At 34.2% G+C, this 15,581-nt stretch overlaps 1 protein-coding gene across 1 annotated transcript in view; it reads right to left on the reverse strand.

The window, feature by feature from the left end:
- Positions 1–579: 579 nt before the first annotated feature.
- Positions 580–15,581, reverse strand: part of PAWR (pro-apoptotic WT1 regulator) — a 136,473-nt gene continuing 121,471 nt past the window's right edge. Inside the window, 1 exon segment of the mRNA XM_042947240.1 lies at positions 580–1,120. Within this exon segment, the coding sequence (XP_042803174.1) occupies positions 1,051–1,120 (70 nt within the window). The 3' untranslated portion in view covers positions 580–1,050.

A 15,581-nucleotide genomic window follows, 5' to 3' on the forward strand; every position in this document is an offset into this window, starting at 1 on the left:
GCCAGAAAAACCTGACTAAATGAAATTAACTAAATGGATTTCTTTTCTACAGTTTAGGACGCGAATTTTCTTAAAGCATATGATGAGTCTCAGGATATACAGCAAGGTACAATGTGAGTGCAATTAAATTTCATTTTCGTGAAAATTTTTTCATAGGGTCATAAAATGGAAATGAGAAAGTACACAAGGTGGTTTTAGTAAGAGAAAGAAAAACACCTGCCAAAAAACAGTAAAAAATCATGAAAATCATTCAGAAAAGGCAGTATAGTCATCCAAAATAATTTATAAATTGAATGGGGGAGATCTATCGAAAATATAGACACAGTCCTTATAGACTAGGAAGAAAGGAATGGACTATATAGACAAAGCATATGTGGAAATAATAATACCAAGTTACGCATTTACCACGCGACATACATTGATCCAGGCATTTTTTTAAATTCTTACTTAATCCTTACAAATGCTAGATCCTTAAGAAGTTTTACCAATCCCTTAAGAGGATTAATCTGTCCTTCCTCTGTGCTTTATTTACATTATGTCTATCCTTTAACCGTATGTAAATTTATCGAAGACAGAGACCATTTGATTCGTTTTTATACTGCCTTGGGCATCTATCATAGTACCCTACCCAATAAATAGTACAGTTTAAATGAGTGTTTTTCAAACTTTGGATGCATAAGAATCACCAACAGATTTTGTTAAAAGGGCAAATCGCCAGACCCCAGAAAACGGGACTCAGTCAGTGTATCTGAACTGGACCCAGTGATTAATTCAGATACTCAAACATTTATTAAGTACTTTATGTGGTAGGTGTTATTAACTCCACTTTGTAGACAAGGAAACAAAGCCATGGGTAAAGTACTTCCTAACAGTCACAAAACGTGTAATAAGTAAGACTCAGGGTTAGGCTAAAGTAGCAACCAAGGTCTCTCATTCACTCCTTCGTTGTTTCTTTTATTTACTTATTCAAACAAGTATTTGAAAACCTCCTATGGGCTTTTTCAAAAGGAAAATGCACACAGACAGCAAATGCCAATTATTTCTGTACCGTTAGAGGACAGTCCTGGAAAAGCTTCCCCTACCAATGGAGTCCAGAGTAGCCCTCGGAAAGGGTGCAAATCTAGAAGAGAAAAGGGACGTCCTAGTTTTATTTCTAGATATAGCAGCACTTCACTATTTTAGGGATGGCTTTTTACTTTTTTTCAATGGGGAATATATATTTTTGAAATTCCTTTCAATCTTTCTCTGTGTGGTGGCTTAGTTGGCCACTTTTAAGATGTTAAGAAAATCCAACTACCTCCTTAAAACCATATTACCTTTGGTAACCCCCACCAATTTAAACTGAAGTCCCAAATATTTTTAGTTGAAAAAAGCATAATTGCTTGCCTTAATGTTTCTCATTAATCTCACTCATGGGAGAGAAAAGTTCCTACTTCTGAACTTTATTAAAATAGATTAAACTTTCTTATACTCTACAAATGTCACATGACAAGTAAATTACCTATGATTAAGCTGAGCAAGGTATTGTCTTACTAGAGAGATATTAATCAGATATGTAAGATCTAAGAACACACAAGTATAAAATCCAATATCTAAAAAACACGAAAGGAATTAGACTGTGTACAATTTCAAGTTAATATACGTATAATTGGACAATAAAATATCCACATTCCAGTTAAGACTCTTTTTTTAGGCCAGAGGACAAACATTACTTTCCAACTTGCGCAATTCAAAAGGAAAAATGTTTTAAATACCTCTGTGGCATTCTGCCGTGATTAAAAAATCATCCCTAGTGCTAACACCTAGAACTGCCATCCTCTGTTTTGCTGTCTTATAGTACACATATCCAAATCAAGAAAAAATGCTTCTTGTTCTCCAGGAGGGTCAGTAGATAAACAACCTCTTGCTTTGATATGCTTCCTGTTCTCTTATCAGGACACACCGGTCACTGGTAATCAGGTACACTGAAAAAACAAGTGGAGAGGTAGAGAAAGAAATTGACTTGTTGCCAACCTTCATGAATTCAAGCTGATTCACCCTGTTTGTTCAGTTCCCATATCAGCTTGGTTAATGACACTGCCCTGGAATATGTTTGTTCAGGAGTCCATGCAGAGACAATTCTTAGTAGGAAAACAGGCCCAAGCTGAGGCTGGGGATTTAGAGAGAAGAGAGACCTGAGAAATACTTAGAGCCTCTCAAATAAACTAACTCAAGAAGCTCTTTATTTCTAAAAGATATTTTTCTTTACCCAAGACTGTTCAATATTCCTTCAACAGTTACATTTAGCAGGGGATATAGATTACATTACATTTGAATCAGCACATCCTGCATTCTAGTTTAGGACAGAATTCTGACTTGCCTCATTTGGACTTCTAAGGACAGCCACCCTAGAAAAGCAGAAATCTAAAACCAGATGGTAGTTTTATTGCTTATCCAGAACTTCCTGATAGCCTTTTTTTCCCCCAATTTCAGGAAAGATTAACTGTTACAATGTTTCTTCACTGGTATAAATCACACTGTAAGAGTTACCTTCATTTTAATTCTTTTCCCATCATAGCTATGAACAGGTGTTGTATCACACATTTTACATGCATCATCTCATTTATTCTTCACAATGACCCAACTAAGTTAGGCACTATTTTGTCCTTGTTGCAGATGGTGAAATTATAAAGGAACTCGTTCAAGGTCACACAGCTAATAGTGGTACAACCAGGATCTGAATTCACATAGGTCTGAACTTGAAAACTAGTGGTCAGGTGGGTCTAATTTGGAAGCTGTGACTTCCAAATTAGTGTGTATACAAAGAACATTAGATGCAGCCCTCGGCTGTAGTACCATGACTCAGCAGATGATGAATAACTATTGCTAAATATTCCTATGACAAATACTAACCCTCCCTCAGCTCCTTCAAAGTTTGCTTCAAATGCTAGGTCCTAAAGAATTTTATCCTAGTCCTTGAAGAATTTAATCTCTCACTCCTCTTTTGCTTGTATAGATTCTATTCTTTAACCATATGTAAGCTTTTTGAGGACAGAGACATCTGATTCATCTGAGTATTCCTGTAGACTCCAGGTGACTCTGATGTAGGAGTAGAGGAACTATCACACTTAAAGAAACAATGCTTCACTGAACAATGTAACACTGACTTGAAATCATGTTCTAAAGAGGCAAGGATAAAATGAAAACGTTAATTTCTGCTATCAAAAAATAAGTTTTATAACTTTCTAATTTAGAAATTAGTATTTTGTAATCTCTAACCTTCCCCCGAAACAGACCTGTGTCACAGACTAATCTTAGCAGTAGTCAGACACCTGTTTTCAGGTACCAGCAAAGTATGATTCCACTTCTACTGCCACGTGACACGACATCAGGGTAAATAACATGCTCCTCTTAGTCTTACTTCCTCATCTGCACAGAGACAATCAGTTTTTTAAAAGTTCGGCAAGGGGGCACCTGGCTGGCTCGGTTGGTGGAACATGTGACTCTTGATCTTGGGGTTGTAAATTTGAGCCCCACGTTGGATATACAGATTACTTAAAATCTTTAAAAAACAAAAAGTTAGTGAGGAAGATGTTATAAACCCACTTGAGACCAAGTAAGAGAACCTCCTCAAGTAGCCTGGGAAAGAGAAACAGCTCTTACCAATATGTTATTTTTAAGAGTTTTTTTTTTTTTAATCTCAGTTATAAAAGACTAATGCTACTCTGTAAGTCAACCAGGGGTAAATCCTCAAAATTGGATCTAATCCCCCCACATATATCCTTTCCAAATGAAATAAATCTTTAGGCACGAATAACAGGAAATGGATAAAAGTGTCCTGACCAATTAAAAAAAAGGCGGGGGGGGGGGGAGGTGGTGAATGGATGATTTCACCACAGGGGGAGTGTTTCTCAAGTAACTAGACAACAACAGCCTATAAAGTACACCGTACTTACTCAATCACAAAGCTCAGAAAAAAAGTAAAACCCAGGAAGAAAGTTTTACCTAACCATGGGTGACTTTGGGAATTTTATGAGCTATAAAAACACAGATATTTGAAATTCAATATAAGATTTAACATATAAACTATGAATAATTACAAATGGTTCAGATGGCCAGAAGATACTAGAAAACGTGGGGCCCTGACTCCCACCGAAGACTTACTATCATCGGCCACTGAAGACATGATTTAGGGGCAAAACTAAAATTCATCTAACAAATTAATGAAAATATGAATTTATGCTCAATATCCACACTCTCAATTTTTTCAAGATTAAGGGAATAAATCTTTCCCAAACATTAGATTTATAAGCATGATTTTGATAACATAAACTAGATAGCCCCATGACATGTATTGAGGCTCAAAAGATAAGTGAATTTCAATTCTCATCTTTTGTAAAAGTCCAAAGGACATTCTAAAAGCAGCACTCTTCAACCCTGTGTCAACTTTTTTATTGGGCAATAAAGAATAGAATGGTGTAGGCTACAATTTTTTTCACTGCAATGTCCTTTGTACTTAGTACAAAGACTAACACAAAATAGTATGCATTAAGTATTTGTGAACCAATGCAAGATACAAAATGCAAGAATTTAGGTTATAGTTGGTTTCCATAATCTGGAATAAAGGAATGGATCCTTCTTTCCGGATGAAGGCATGGGCAGGAATGGAGAAAATCATTTGCCAGTATTATTACATGGTCCCCCAGGTGATGGCTGACAGCAGCTGGGCTTTATTCTAAGCACTAGTAAGGACTCCTGGTGGCTCAGTCAGTCATGGGGCAACTTCACAACTGCTTCTAGCCATCATCCAACACTTTTTTTTTCATTTAAAAAAGTAAAGGAGCTTATATTAAGCAACATGTAACTTAACACTCAACCTGATGCCTTTTAAAAAATCTAATATAGTTAACATACAGTGTTATATTAGTTTCAAGTGTATAAGATAGTGATTCAACAATTCTATATGTTACTCAATGCCCAACAACATTAAATGTACTCTTAATCCCCTTCACATATATCACCCATCCCCCCTCTGGTAACCATCAGTTTGTTCTCTATAGTTAAAAGAGTCTGTTTCTTGGTTTGTCTTTTTTCCCCTTCATTCATTTTGTTTCTTAAATCCCATGACTGAAATCATATGGCATGTCTTTCTCTTGTTTCAATTATCCTATCTCCATCCATGTCACTGAAAATGGCAAGATTTCATAGTTTTTTATGGCTAATATTCCCTTGTGTTTTCCATACACACACACACACACACACACACACACACACACACACACACACCTTCTTCATTCATTCATCCATCAATGGACACTTGGGCTGCTTCCATATTTTGGCTATTGTAAATAATGCTGCAATAAACATAGGGGTGCATAGATCTTTTCAAATTATTGTTTTCGTGTTCTTTGGGTAAATACTCACAAGTGGAATTACTGGATTGCAGGGTAGTGCTATGTTTAATTTTTTGAGAACATCCATACTATTTTCCAGTGGCTGTACCAGTTTGCATTCCATCATCCAACATTCTTACTCCTCCTCTCAGGACTGCCTCACAACCTGCTGTGAAGACTTGACAATGGCCAGTACCTCTGCATAGATCCTCATGCAGAATGACTAGAAATGGAAATGTATAGTCTCTACTAAAATCCATACTATGAGCTTGAGTCAAATTTTAATGTTGTGGGGTGCAGAAACCACAATTTGCGCACCTTTTTTTATTATGAATTTTAGCTTATTGTATCAGCTCTCTTTTCAAGCCCAACTTAATGAATACCTATACATTTCTACACAGTTGGTGGCTGAATTCTAATATGAACACTTTACTCAAAAGAAAATCTTGACCTCTATAATCAATCTCCTGAAATTTTCAACAAGCATGAATAGATTTAAATTTCCAAATTAAAAAAAAATATCAAGATACATTTAAGACCTATTTGAATAGAAAATGAGAAAAATAAATGAAAATGGCAAAGGAACAAGTATAGTTCTGTCACCTCCTTCAAATTTTCCAGTAAAAGTAGAAGTTGGAATATGTCTCAATGTCCATATATAGCTTTTACAGTTAAGAAGAGCTCTATAAATGCCTTCTGGTTTTTGTATCATTTGATAACTTTTTAATGTTTATTTATTTTGAGAGAGAAACAGAGAGCATGAGCAGAGGAGGGGGGAGAGAAACACAGAATCTGAAGCAGGCTCCAGGCTCTGGGCTGTCAGCACAAAGCCTGACATAGGGGTCGAATTCAAGAACCGTCAGATTATGACCTGAACTGAAGGCAGATGCCCAACAGACTGAGCCACCCAGGCACAACCTCATCTGATGATTTCAATGACTATCAAAGCTTTAGTTTTCTACAAAGAAACGTAGCTCTTGATTCTGGGTCCTGAAAGGGAATGTACAAGATGAGACTGAACACTTTATGCTGGAAAACAAGGAAGGACCAAAAGGACACAAGAGCCAACCCGGAAAACTCCTACCAGCTACACATGATATAATCTGGATATAAAAATAATGACTGCAGTGGACTAAAACACATTAAATATATAAACAAACATATGACTTACCTTTGGAGATTGTTTGAGCTGTGGCTCATTATTAAAATAAATGAAGGGAAAAATCAATGTGATCTTACCCATCTTTTAGGGCAATCAAGTAATTGATAAATGAAAAGTTTCTCTTTTAAGAATTCCTACTAATGTAAATAGAATGATAGAATTAGAAAACTATATGACAGGGGCACTTGGGTGGCTCAGTTGGTTCAGCATCTGACTTCGGCTCAGCTCATGATCTTGCAGTACGTGAGTTTGAGCTATGTGTCAGGCTCTGTACTGACAGCTCAGAGCCTGGAGCCTGCTTCAGATTCTGTGTCTCCCTCTCTCTCTGCCCCTCCCCACCTCATACTTGGTCTCTGTCTCTCAAAAATAAACATTAAAAAAACTTTTTTTACATAATAATAGTATCTGAATGTTAATCTTAACATCACTAAAAGTGAGAAAAGACACATTGTATCTCATGTGATTCAATAGAAAGTACACACCACCTATGAAGTATTGTCCAAAAGAATATAAATTGAATCTAATAAAGCCTCTGCATCTAATTAACAATTTACAGGAAAAAGAGAGGATACAGGGCAAGTTAAACAGCATCATAAAGATGCAATTAGTCAAATCTAGAATGTGGGAAATTCTATAGAGCAAATAATCTAATTTCTTCAATTTGAAAAACGGCATAAAAATTGGAGGTGTGTCTAATTTGTAGACTAAAAAAGACTTAAGAGACATACTAATCAAATACAGTGGATGACTCTCAACTGAATCTTTATCTGAATGAACTAACAGTAAAAAGGCATTTCTGAGCTATCTAGGGAAATGTGAACACAAAGTACTACCCATGGTGGCAGCCAGGCAAAGGGGCCTTGCTAGTCACTTAATATGGGGTGGGTAATTGACTGTCCCAGCTGCTAAGGTCTGAATCCACCATGGTGTTTAACAGAGGCCTGTTTCCTACAGCTGCTCCTCACCAAAAAAGGAGCAGAGCAGGAATATATAGTCAAGCCCACTCCTGTAAGATGTGGGTCTACTCTTATGAACACCAACAGGCACCTTTGATTTGAGGACTTTTACACCTTGCTAAAACTCTTTTTGAACTGCACTGTGGATTAAGACTTCCTGCTCAGCCATCCTTCCCGTTTTCCTTCATAGTAGTCAAACCTGTACCAATGTCTTCCCAACCTCCCCTAGCTCCTGCTTACTTACGAGTGTTTTCAAATAGCATTGAAATTGTTAGGTGGGATAACACTGTGGTTGTTTTTTAAGTCCTTATCTAATAGAGATACTCAAATATTTATAGGTGAAATGATAGGATGATTGAAATTTAATTTTTTTTTTCATTTTACTTATTGTTGAAGCAGAGGGGAAGAGCAGCAAAGGGAGAGAGAGAATCCCAAGCAGGCACCATGCTAAGTGCAGAGCCCAACACGGGGCTTGATCCCAAGACCCTGAGATCATGACCTGAGCCAAAATCAAAAGTAAGACACTCAACCGATTGAGCCACCCAGGCGCCCCTGAAATTTAACTTTAAAATACCCCAGCAAAAAAAGAAAAAAATGGGGGATAAAATAAGATTCGTAAGATATGGATAACTATTTTCTCAACTTTTTTGTATATCTGAAAATGTCCATAGTAAGAAATGAAAAATACCTGACTAGTGATCCTCAAAACTATCAAGGTCATCAAAAATACAAAAAGTCTAAGAAAGTGTCACAACTAAGAGGAGTATAAAGAGACATAACTCCTAAATGTAGTGGGGTATCATAGATTGGATCCTGGAACAAAGAAAAGATATGAGAGAAGAACTAAGGAAATATGAATCAGGTATGGATTTTAATAATAATGTATCAATATTGGTTCATTAACTGTGACAAATGCACTATACTAATGTAAAACATTAGTAACCAGGGAAATTGGCTGTGGGATATTTGAGTACTCTCCATACTACCTTCATAGTAATTCTGTAACCTAAAATTGCTCTAAAGTATTTAAAAAGCAGAAGAAAATAATTAAAAAATAATAAACTATCTCATCATGTAAGAAAAAAATGATTCGAAATTAATACATAATAGACTTTAAATTTTTTCTTTACTTGTTGGGATGCAACACTTGATTTCTCCTCACTGATCAATTAGCTAGAAATGCTACTGATTTTCTGAGGTCACAGAGAGTAAACTCTGAAGATTCAACCTCCCCATACGCCACTCGATAGGGTCCACACATGGAGAAAAAAAAAAAAGACAAAACCAACAAAAGCAAAACTGTAAGTGATGAAACATACATTTATTTATTCCAATAAAGTTTTAAAATTTGAAAAAAAAAATGCATTATTGTTACCAAAAACCTTTAGACAATAACAGAGATCGAGCTTAACACAGTAAAACAAAGATTTCATTCCACAGTCTCTTGGACTTAAGAATCCATTTGAGTTCCAGAGATAACACTAAACTAATGTAGTGATGTCAAGCTGCCAGTATCCATGCTGGGGCTTTTCCTGATACAGTCTTTTGCAATATAAGCAACAATGAAAAGATTCTTTTTTTTTTTTTTACAAGTTCATGTTATATTATTTATACACTGTCCAAAAAGAAACCCCCAGATCTTTATTTAAAAATAGAAATGTGCAATGCAAATCTACAAGCTTTGACCTGCATCAGAATTACCTGAAGGGCCTGTTAAAACATAGATTGCCGAGCCTCACCTCATTCAGGTGTCGGGAGTTTCTCTTTCTAATAGGTTTCTAAGTGAAGCCAATACTACTAGTATGGGGACCACACTTTGAGAATTATTAGTATTTAATAGGACAATGATTACATCATAAAAGTGAATATATCACAGCATAAGCACAAAGCACTGCTTTGTGGCTTTGAGCAAATTACTCTTCCCAATCTGTAGCTTGCACAAGTTTTAAAGAAGTGAATAAAAAAGCATCACAGCACTTAACACAATGCCTGGCAAACACAGCTACTGAATTACTAATTATTTAATGTTCTTGTGCTATACTACATTAGGGTTACAGTTGTGCTCAAATTGTTAACTAAGTGAGTCACTATGCTTAGCAGAACCTCTTAAGCCTTAAGCCATACACTGATCTTACAGGAGCTGCAAAAAACAAAAGGCACTTTTAGGCCCCCTATGACAATCATTTAGCATTTCCAAAATGTCCATTCACTCATCCCATTACAATTTTCACTGATTCACTTTAAAGAGTGCGGTTAATGTGACAGTTACTGGCATAATTTTACTTTAAATTATTGATGTTGTTCATTGTTCCAAATCATCCACACATGAGTCTTTCAATTTTCTATGGAAAACTAGTAATTTTCCGACTATCTTTAACACTACATATCAAACAAATGCATTTTTACCAAAAGTGATTTTCAGGTTCTTAAAAGAAAATGGAATTTCCTATGGCTCTGATAGCTTTGGTTACACTCCTGTACAAGAATGATAAATCAGATGCCTATTAATTTTTCTTAATAATTTGTTTCCATAAGGCCAAGATGTCCACAGATGACATCATGTACCTTTGTTTAACCACAGTAAATAGTTCACATTTTAAAGGAATGCAAATATTTCTCTAGATATAAACCTGTAACATAAAGGCTGTGGATTTCATGTCCCATGATATGTCTAAACAGAAAAGCAACTGCTTATATATGTGTTAAGACTATAACTTATACTGAATAATTCTGCACATTTTAATGTGAATAACACAAAATTCTTATTTTGCTTTTCTTTCACATGTGTAAAGTCAAAGTCCAATCTACTTTTACTAACTGGTTCATATTAATTTTTTCATATCTCTCATCTATGATATCAAGTAGGTAGTTTCTTCCTTTATTAAATGCATCTTTATTCAGCCACACAAGTTTTTTGAAAGTGAAGAATAAAACTGTGCATTTTGCATTTTGTCCAGTATTAAAAGGGAAGTTTTGCCTTCTAGCTTCCTTTTCAACATTATCTGGTTAGATATCAAAATAAAATGGATTATAAAGGATATTATAACCAGTCCTATCTCTTTAACATGAAGGTCCAACATCATATAAATTCTTTCCAAGAAGTTGGCCAGGAAGAAAAGGTAACTAACCTCTTGTAGAGGTGAAAAGAAAAACCAGACACATGAGATTAGTATATTGGTAGTATACAGCTACTGACAGAATTGTGTGTATGCACAGAGTGAATCCAGAAGAAAAAAAATAGGAATTTGACGAAGTCTAAGATAAGGCTTTCAGATACAATTAAGACTAAAAGGTCTTGCAAATTTTTTCAATAGGCTTGCTAATGGAGTAGGTTCTTATATAAGGACTTGAGACATTATCTAAACAGTCTGACTGAAGGATGCTTGTTCACTTGTTAGACATGTATGACATTACTGACAAGATTAATTTAGAGTTCTAGAAGTAAAGAAGACTGATTAGCTTGTGCAGGTGTATGAAGAATGACACATTAGCAAAAGGTTATGTAAACCATTTACTCAAAAAACAAAGACCAGATTTTTACATTCCCAGACCCCTACTTATCTTTTTCAAACTATGAAGGGCCTGAAATTCTTTGAACACCATCAGATTTAGTTGGGAACAGCTCCAATTTTGAATTAAGGAATTATTCGTGTAGTTTTAAAACACAACTAAAAATTTTCAATCAGATTGAACATTTGTACACTTCCTCACTTATTCAAGAAGTCCCACCATTAATGTATACAGATCTTATCAACACTGCATTTTTGTTTTTTAAAACATTATTCTTTCTATAATAATATATACTAAAGATTTAAAAGTACTGCATACTCTTTCGGTAAGAGGTACACAAGTTAATTAGAATATTTGCATTATCCCTTAACTTCAAAAATAAAACTGATGGTCAGAGTTTTACTGATAGTTCAGGAATAAAAACATAATTGGTGTTGAAAAATAAATGAAAATTTATTTTTTCATTGAGTATTTAAGAATGAATCTATATCGTTGACTACTCCATAACAAAACCTATGCAATGGGAATTATGAAAGCTCCCTACACAGTATTAATGCGGTCAATAAATTATCCAGGTGTTTTCCTCAAATGTTTAATTACCTGAATTAACTGATTTTTCAACGAAACAATAAATTTTAGTTTTCTTATGGTTTTTGCTGATAATAACAGCCATCTGATACTTAAACTTAGAAGAAAAACATAATAAAAACCCTGAATAAAATAGGCAGATCTGTCAAAAAAAAATTCACCAAAAAAGGTAATATACATCTATTAGGCATCTAGAGAGAGATTCAAGACAAAACAGGCACATAATCGGTGTCCATCGAGTGATCATCACTAACATTCTATTATTACCAAAATAGTATGTGCCTGTATGTGAACTGTTAGATGTAAATGTCTTAAAACAACCAGTAATCAATAATGTATAGAGAGCATACCATTAACAGGTTGGTGTATCTGAAATGCACTGAACTGTTTCTACTTTATTACTGCTATAAATTCCTTAACAATGTTCTTTTCATAAAGCACAATTACCTAAATGAAATATGGTAAGATACTTCCCAATATACATCAGGTCTTCCAATCCACCATTCAGTAAATGCTGCAGCAAATTAAATGGTACCTATTACTAGACTTAAAAGACAATGGCTAGATAATTAAAACCAAAAATACACTTTTGAATTAACTATTTAGATTAGACCAACTAATGCTAATTAAGATTGTATTTTGTGCTATTGACACATACTACATAGATTGTACACTGCTAAATGGAAAGGCTGGTCCATGTCCCTTTTTAAAAAACCTCTATAATAACTATAATGATATACCTAGTAGACTACTAAATACTTGCCAGAAGAACAGATATGAAAATTTAACGTATTTATACTCCTCATCCATAGTCCTCTTGCATACTCACACGTAATTATTTTTAGAATGGGGATATGATTTTAACATGCTGTAACAATCCAGCTAAGTAAAATAAAACAAAAACAAAAACAAAAACAAAAACAATATGGGCTCAGGTTTTCTTGGGTAGTTTTTCAAGTCTTAATACTGAGAATGAAACAACTAACTTCTATACATCAGTGAGAAATTTAACAAAAGGCGGGAAGGCACCTGATGAGCAAGACGTTTGTTGTCTATTGGTATTATGCTTTCAGTTTAATAGAACAACAAAAGTGGCACTAGCTCTCAGACAAGTAACACAAATTACAATGCTAGTTGATGGGATGCCCTTTCCTTAAGAGAGTGAGCACAGTTCCAAAGCAAAGGAAGTCAAGCTTACTGTTACATATTAGGAATGGTTTAGATACAATAGAAGAATGTTTAGCGCTGACTTTGACATGTTATTTTAAAGTTCTGATTCCTGAATGCTAGTTCTTTCTCACTTACTACTGCTCCCAATGAAAAGCTGGTGTGTTGGTTTCTTTTACTACAAAGCGAAAATATATGCCTGAATCTTGTAACAGGCTATTAACAAAACCATGAACAGTTATTAAGGGCCAATACTGCATGGAACTTACTAAGCACTGACTCAATATTATAAAACTATAAAAAAGATAAAAGAGGACTATCACTGTACATATGACTATTGTCTAGAACACCAGATCAATGATCAAACCCAAAGTCTTTCCTGTTTCGTATTACAATGTTGAACATATGGGCATGTCTATTATACTGACTTGCATTGTTTTCAACAAAGTATTAATGGACTCAAATGTTACATTTTAATTTCTAATTATAAAAATCCAGATTAACTGTGAAACTATAAGCGACTTATAAATGAGGTAGGTTTTTCACCTTAAGAATACATTGCTTTAATAACCACAATTAAAAAGTTACTTTAAAATAAAAAGAATACATTGATTCATGTATCTGCCCCAATACCTAATTTTCTATGTTTTAAACTGTTTGAGCCGGTGTAACAGTGCTAATCTCTAGATTTAGTAAATTCCCTTAGAAATACACAAAATGCCACCCTTTTCCCCTCTAAAGGCAACTGTAGTGCAATAAAATTAATGACAATTCTAGAAGAATGAAATGGAGATTACTTTGTAAGCCTTAATACATGTCAGAAATCAGGGAGATAAGTCATGTTTATTTTAGTTAATAAACTTACTGTTTTGAAAATAAGGTCATAAACACATTAAAACTTTGAATATGCTTTATTATGCCATAAATTCCCAGGAAATAGAAGAAATATAATTTCTGAATGGAACTAATAATTTCACATACTAGCACTTTATTGTCAACAGCCAAGTTTTCTAAAGTAGTGCACATGTATTTAAAGTTAACCTTTTTAAAATCTCAATGCTTTTTTTTAAATCTCAATGCTTTTTATAAATTTTAAAAGGAAATTATAGCAGATCCTACTTAATTTTTCACTATTCAGTGTAAAAATCTATGTGTGATATAAATAAACATTTTAAGAACAGGGGGAAGGACTGCATGTGAACTGCTTTGCCTAAGCTGTTAGGCTCCTGTACTAGGTACCATTATGTAAAATATCATTGTTGGAATTTTTCCTAATAAACTGAAGGAAAATTTTTAAAATACCTCACTCTTTAAAAACATCAATAACTGGTATAAGTTTAAAAAGGAAAATGAAATATTCCTTTACTTACATATGGACTAAATAGAAATTTAAAATAATTTACTGAAAAACCAGCACACTAATATATTTTACGGTGATACTGACAGCATTTTCACAACATCCAAAACTTCGATGCAAAACTAGGTAATACCAGTATTTCCGCCACATACCGAAGGGTAACTGAAGGGAGAGGAGCGTGCCTCACAGCCAAGGCAGTGACTGAGCCTGGCGTACCACTGTGACACGTGGGCAGCAGGTGGCTGTTCCCAGGCTGGGTAATGTTCTCCAAAATGATGTCCTTATGTAGTAATTCTGCAACTATATCAAGTTTGGTAATCTAACATTGACCTTTTTGGTAAATATATATAGACATATGAAAACTTCCCCAGGGGCCAGATAAATTATTAAATAAACTAAAAGGAAACAAAATGCTAGTAGCTAACATACATTAATTCTAGGGTATCAATGGAAGATATAGGAGGATATAGACAGCAGCTATTTCCAAACCTAGGTTATGATCAGAATCATCAGATGGTAAGCTTTAAAAATTCTGTCCAGGCTCTCAACCTAAATCTAGCTAGAAATTACAGCCAGGGAATTCTTTGTAAGCAACCCAAGTGATCCTGATGATTAGCCAAGGTTGAAACTTCTCAAGTGAGAAGCCAATCTAACCAACCACAAGGAGTTTTAAAATTCAAAATTTACTCTACATTTGGTCCAACTGTTTCACTTCCCTATTTTTCTAATAGTCAATAATGAAGGAAATTGGCAAGTGAAGAAAAAGAGTCAGCAGGGTACCCAAAATGGGTTTTACTATGTTTAACTGGACAAAAGGATTATCTGTATACGGTTTACAATTCAACTATCAGACAGACATTTCTTAATGTTAACATATTTTAAAAGAGGGGGTTTCCTTACTCAGCATGAAAATATAATATAAAACAACTCTAAACATTAATAATATTTAATAGAAAATTTGTATAATTCTTCAAAATTTTTAAAAATTGTTTTTAAAAATCCAATGTTGGAAAGAAAATCCCTTAAATTTGAGGTAGGGGAATAATTCTTTCACATGAGACCACTGTATCACAGTGTTATTATTCTCCAAGTTAGAAATAAGGAAAGTATTTTGGTACTATTTTTGTTTATGTACTGTTTTGTAAATATAAGTATAAATGTTTTTGTGGATAAATATTTTGGTTTTTATTTAATGCAAATGATAATTAAAAATATGGATTATTTTTTATACATTGAAATTGTACACACTCTCCAGGACTGATGAATAAACAACTTTTTAATATACCATGTTCACTTATAAACCTTGAAATAGTAAAAAAGGTAGGACCTACCCAAGAAATTTTATAATGAAATTATAAAATTGTATGTTTTTCAGAAGTGATTTAAATTTGTTTTCAACATTCAGATACAAAACTGTATATTTTAATGTACTGCAGCACAATTCAAGTATTCTCTAATATTTTTCTTTA

The sequence above is a fragment of the Panthera leo genome, chromosome B4, assembly GCF_018350215.1.
Source record: "Panthera leo isolate Ple1 chromosome B4, P.leo_Ple1_pat1.1, whole genome shotgun sequence".
NCBI lineage: Eukaryota > Metazoa > Chordata > Mammalia > Carnivora > Felidae > Panthera > Panthera leo.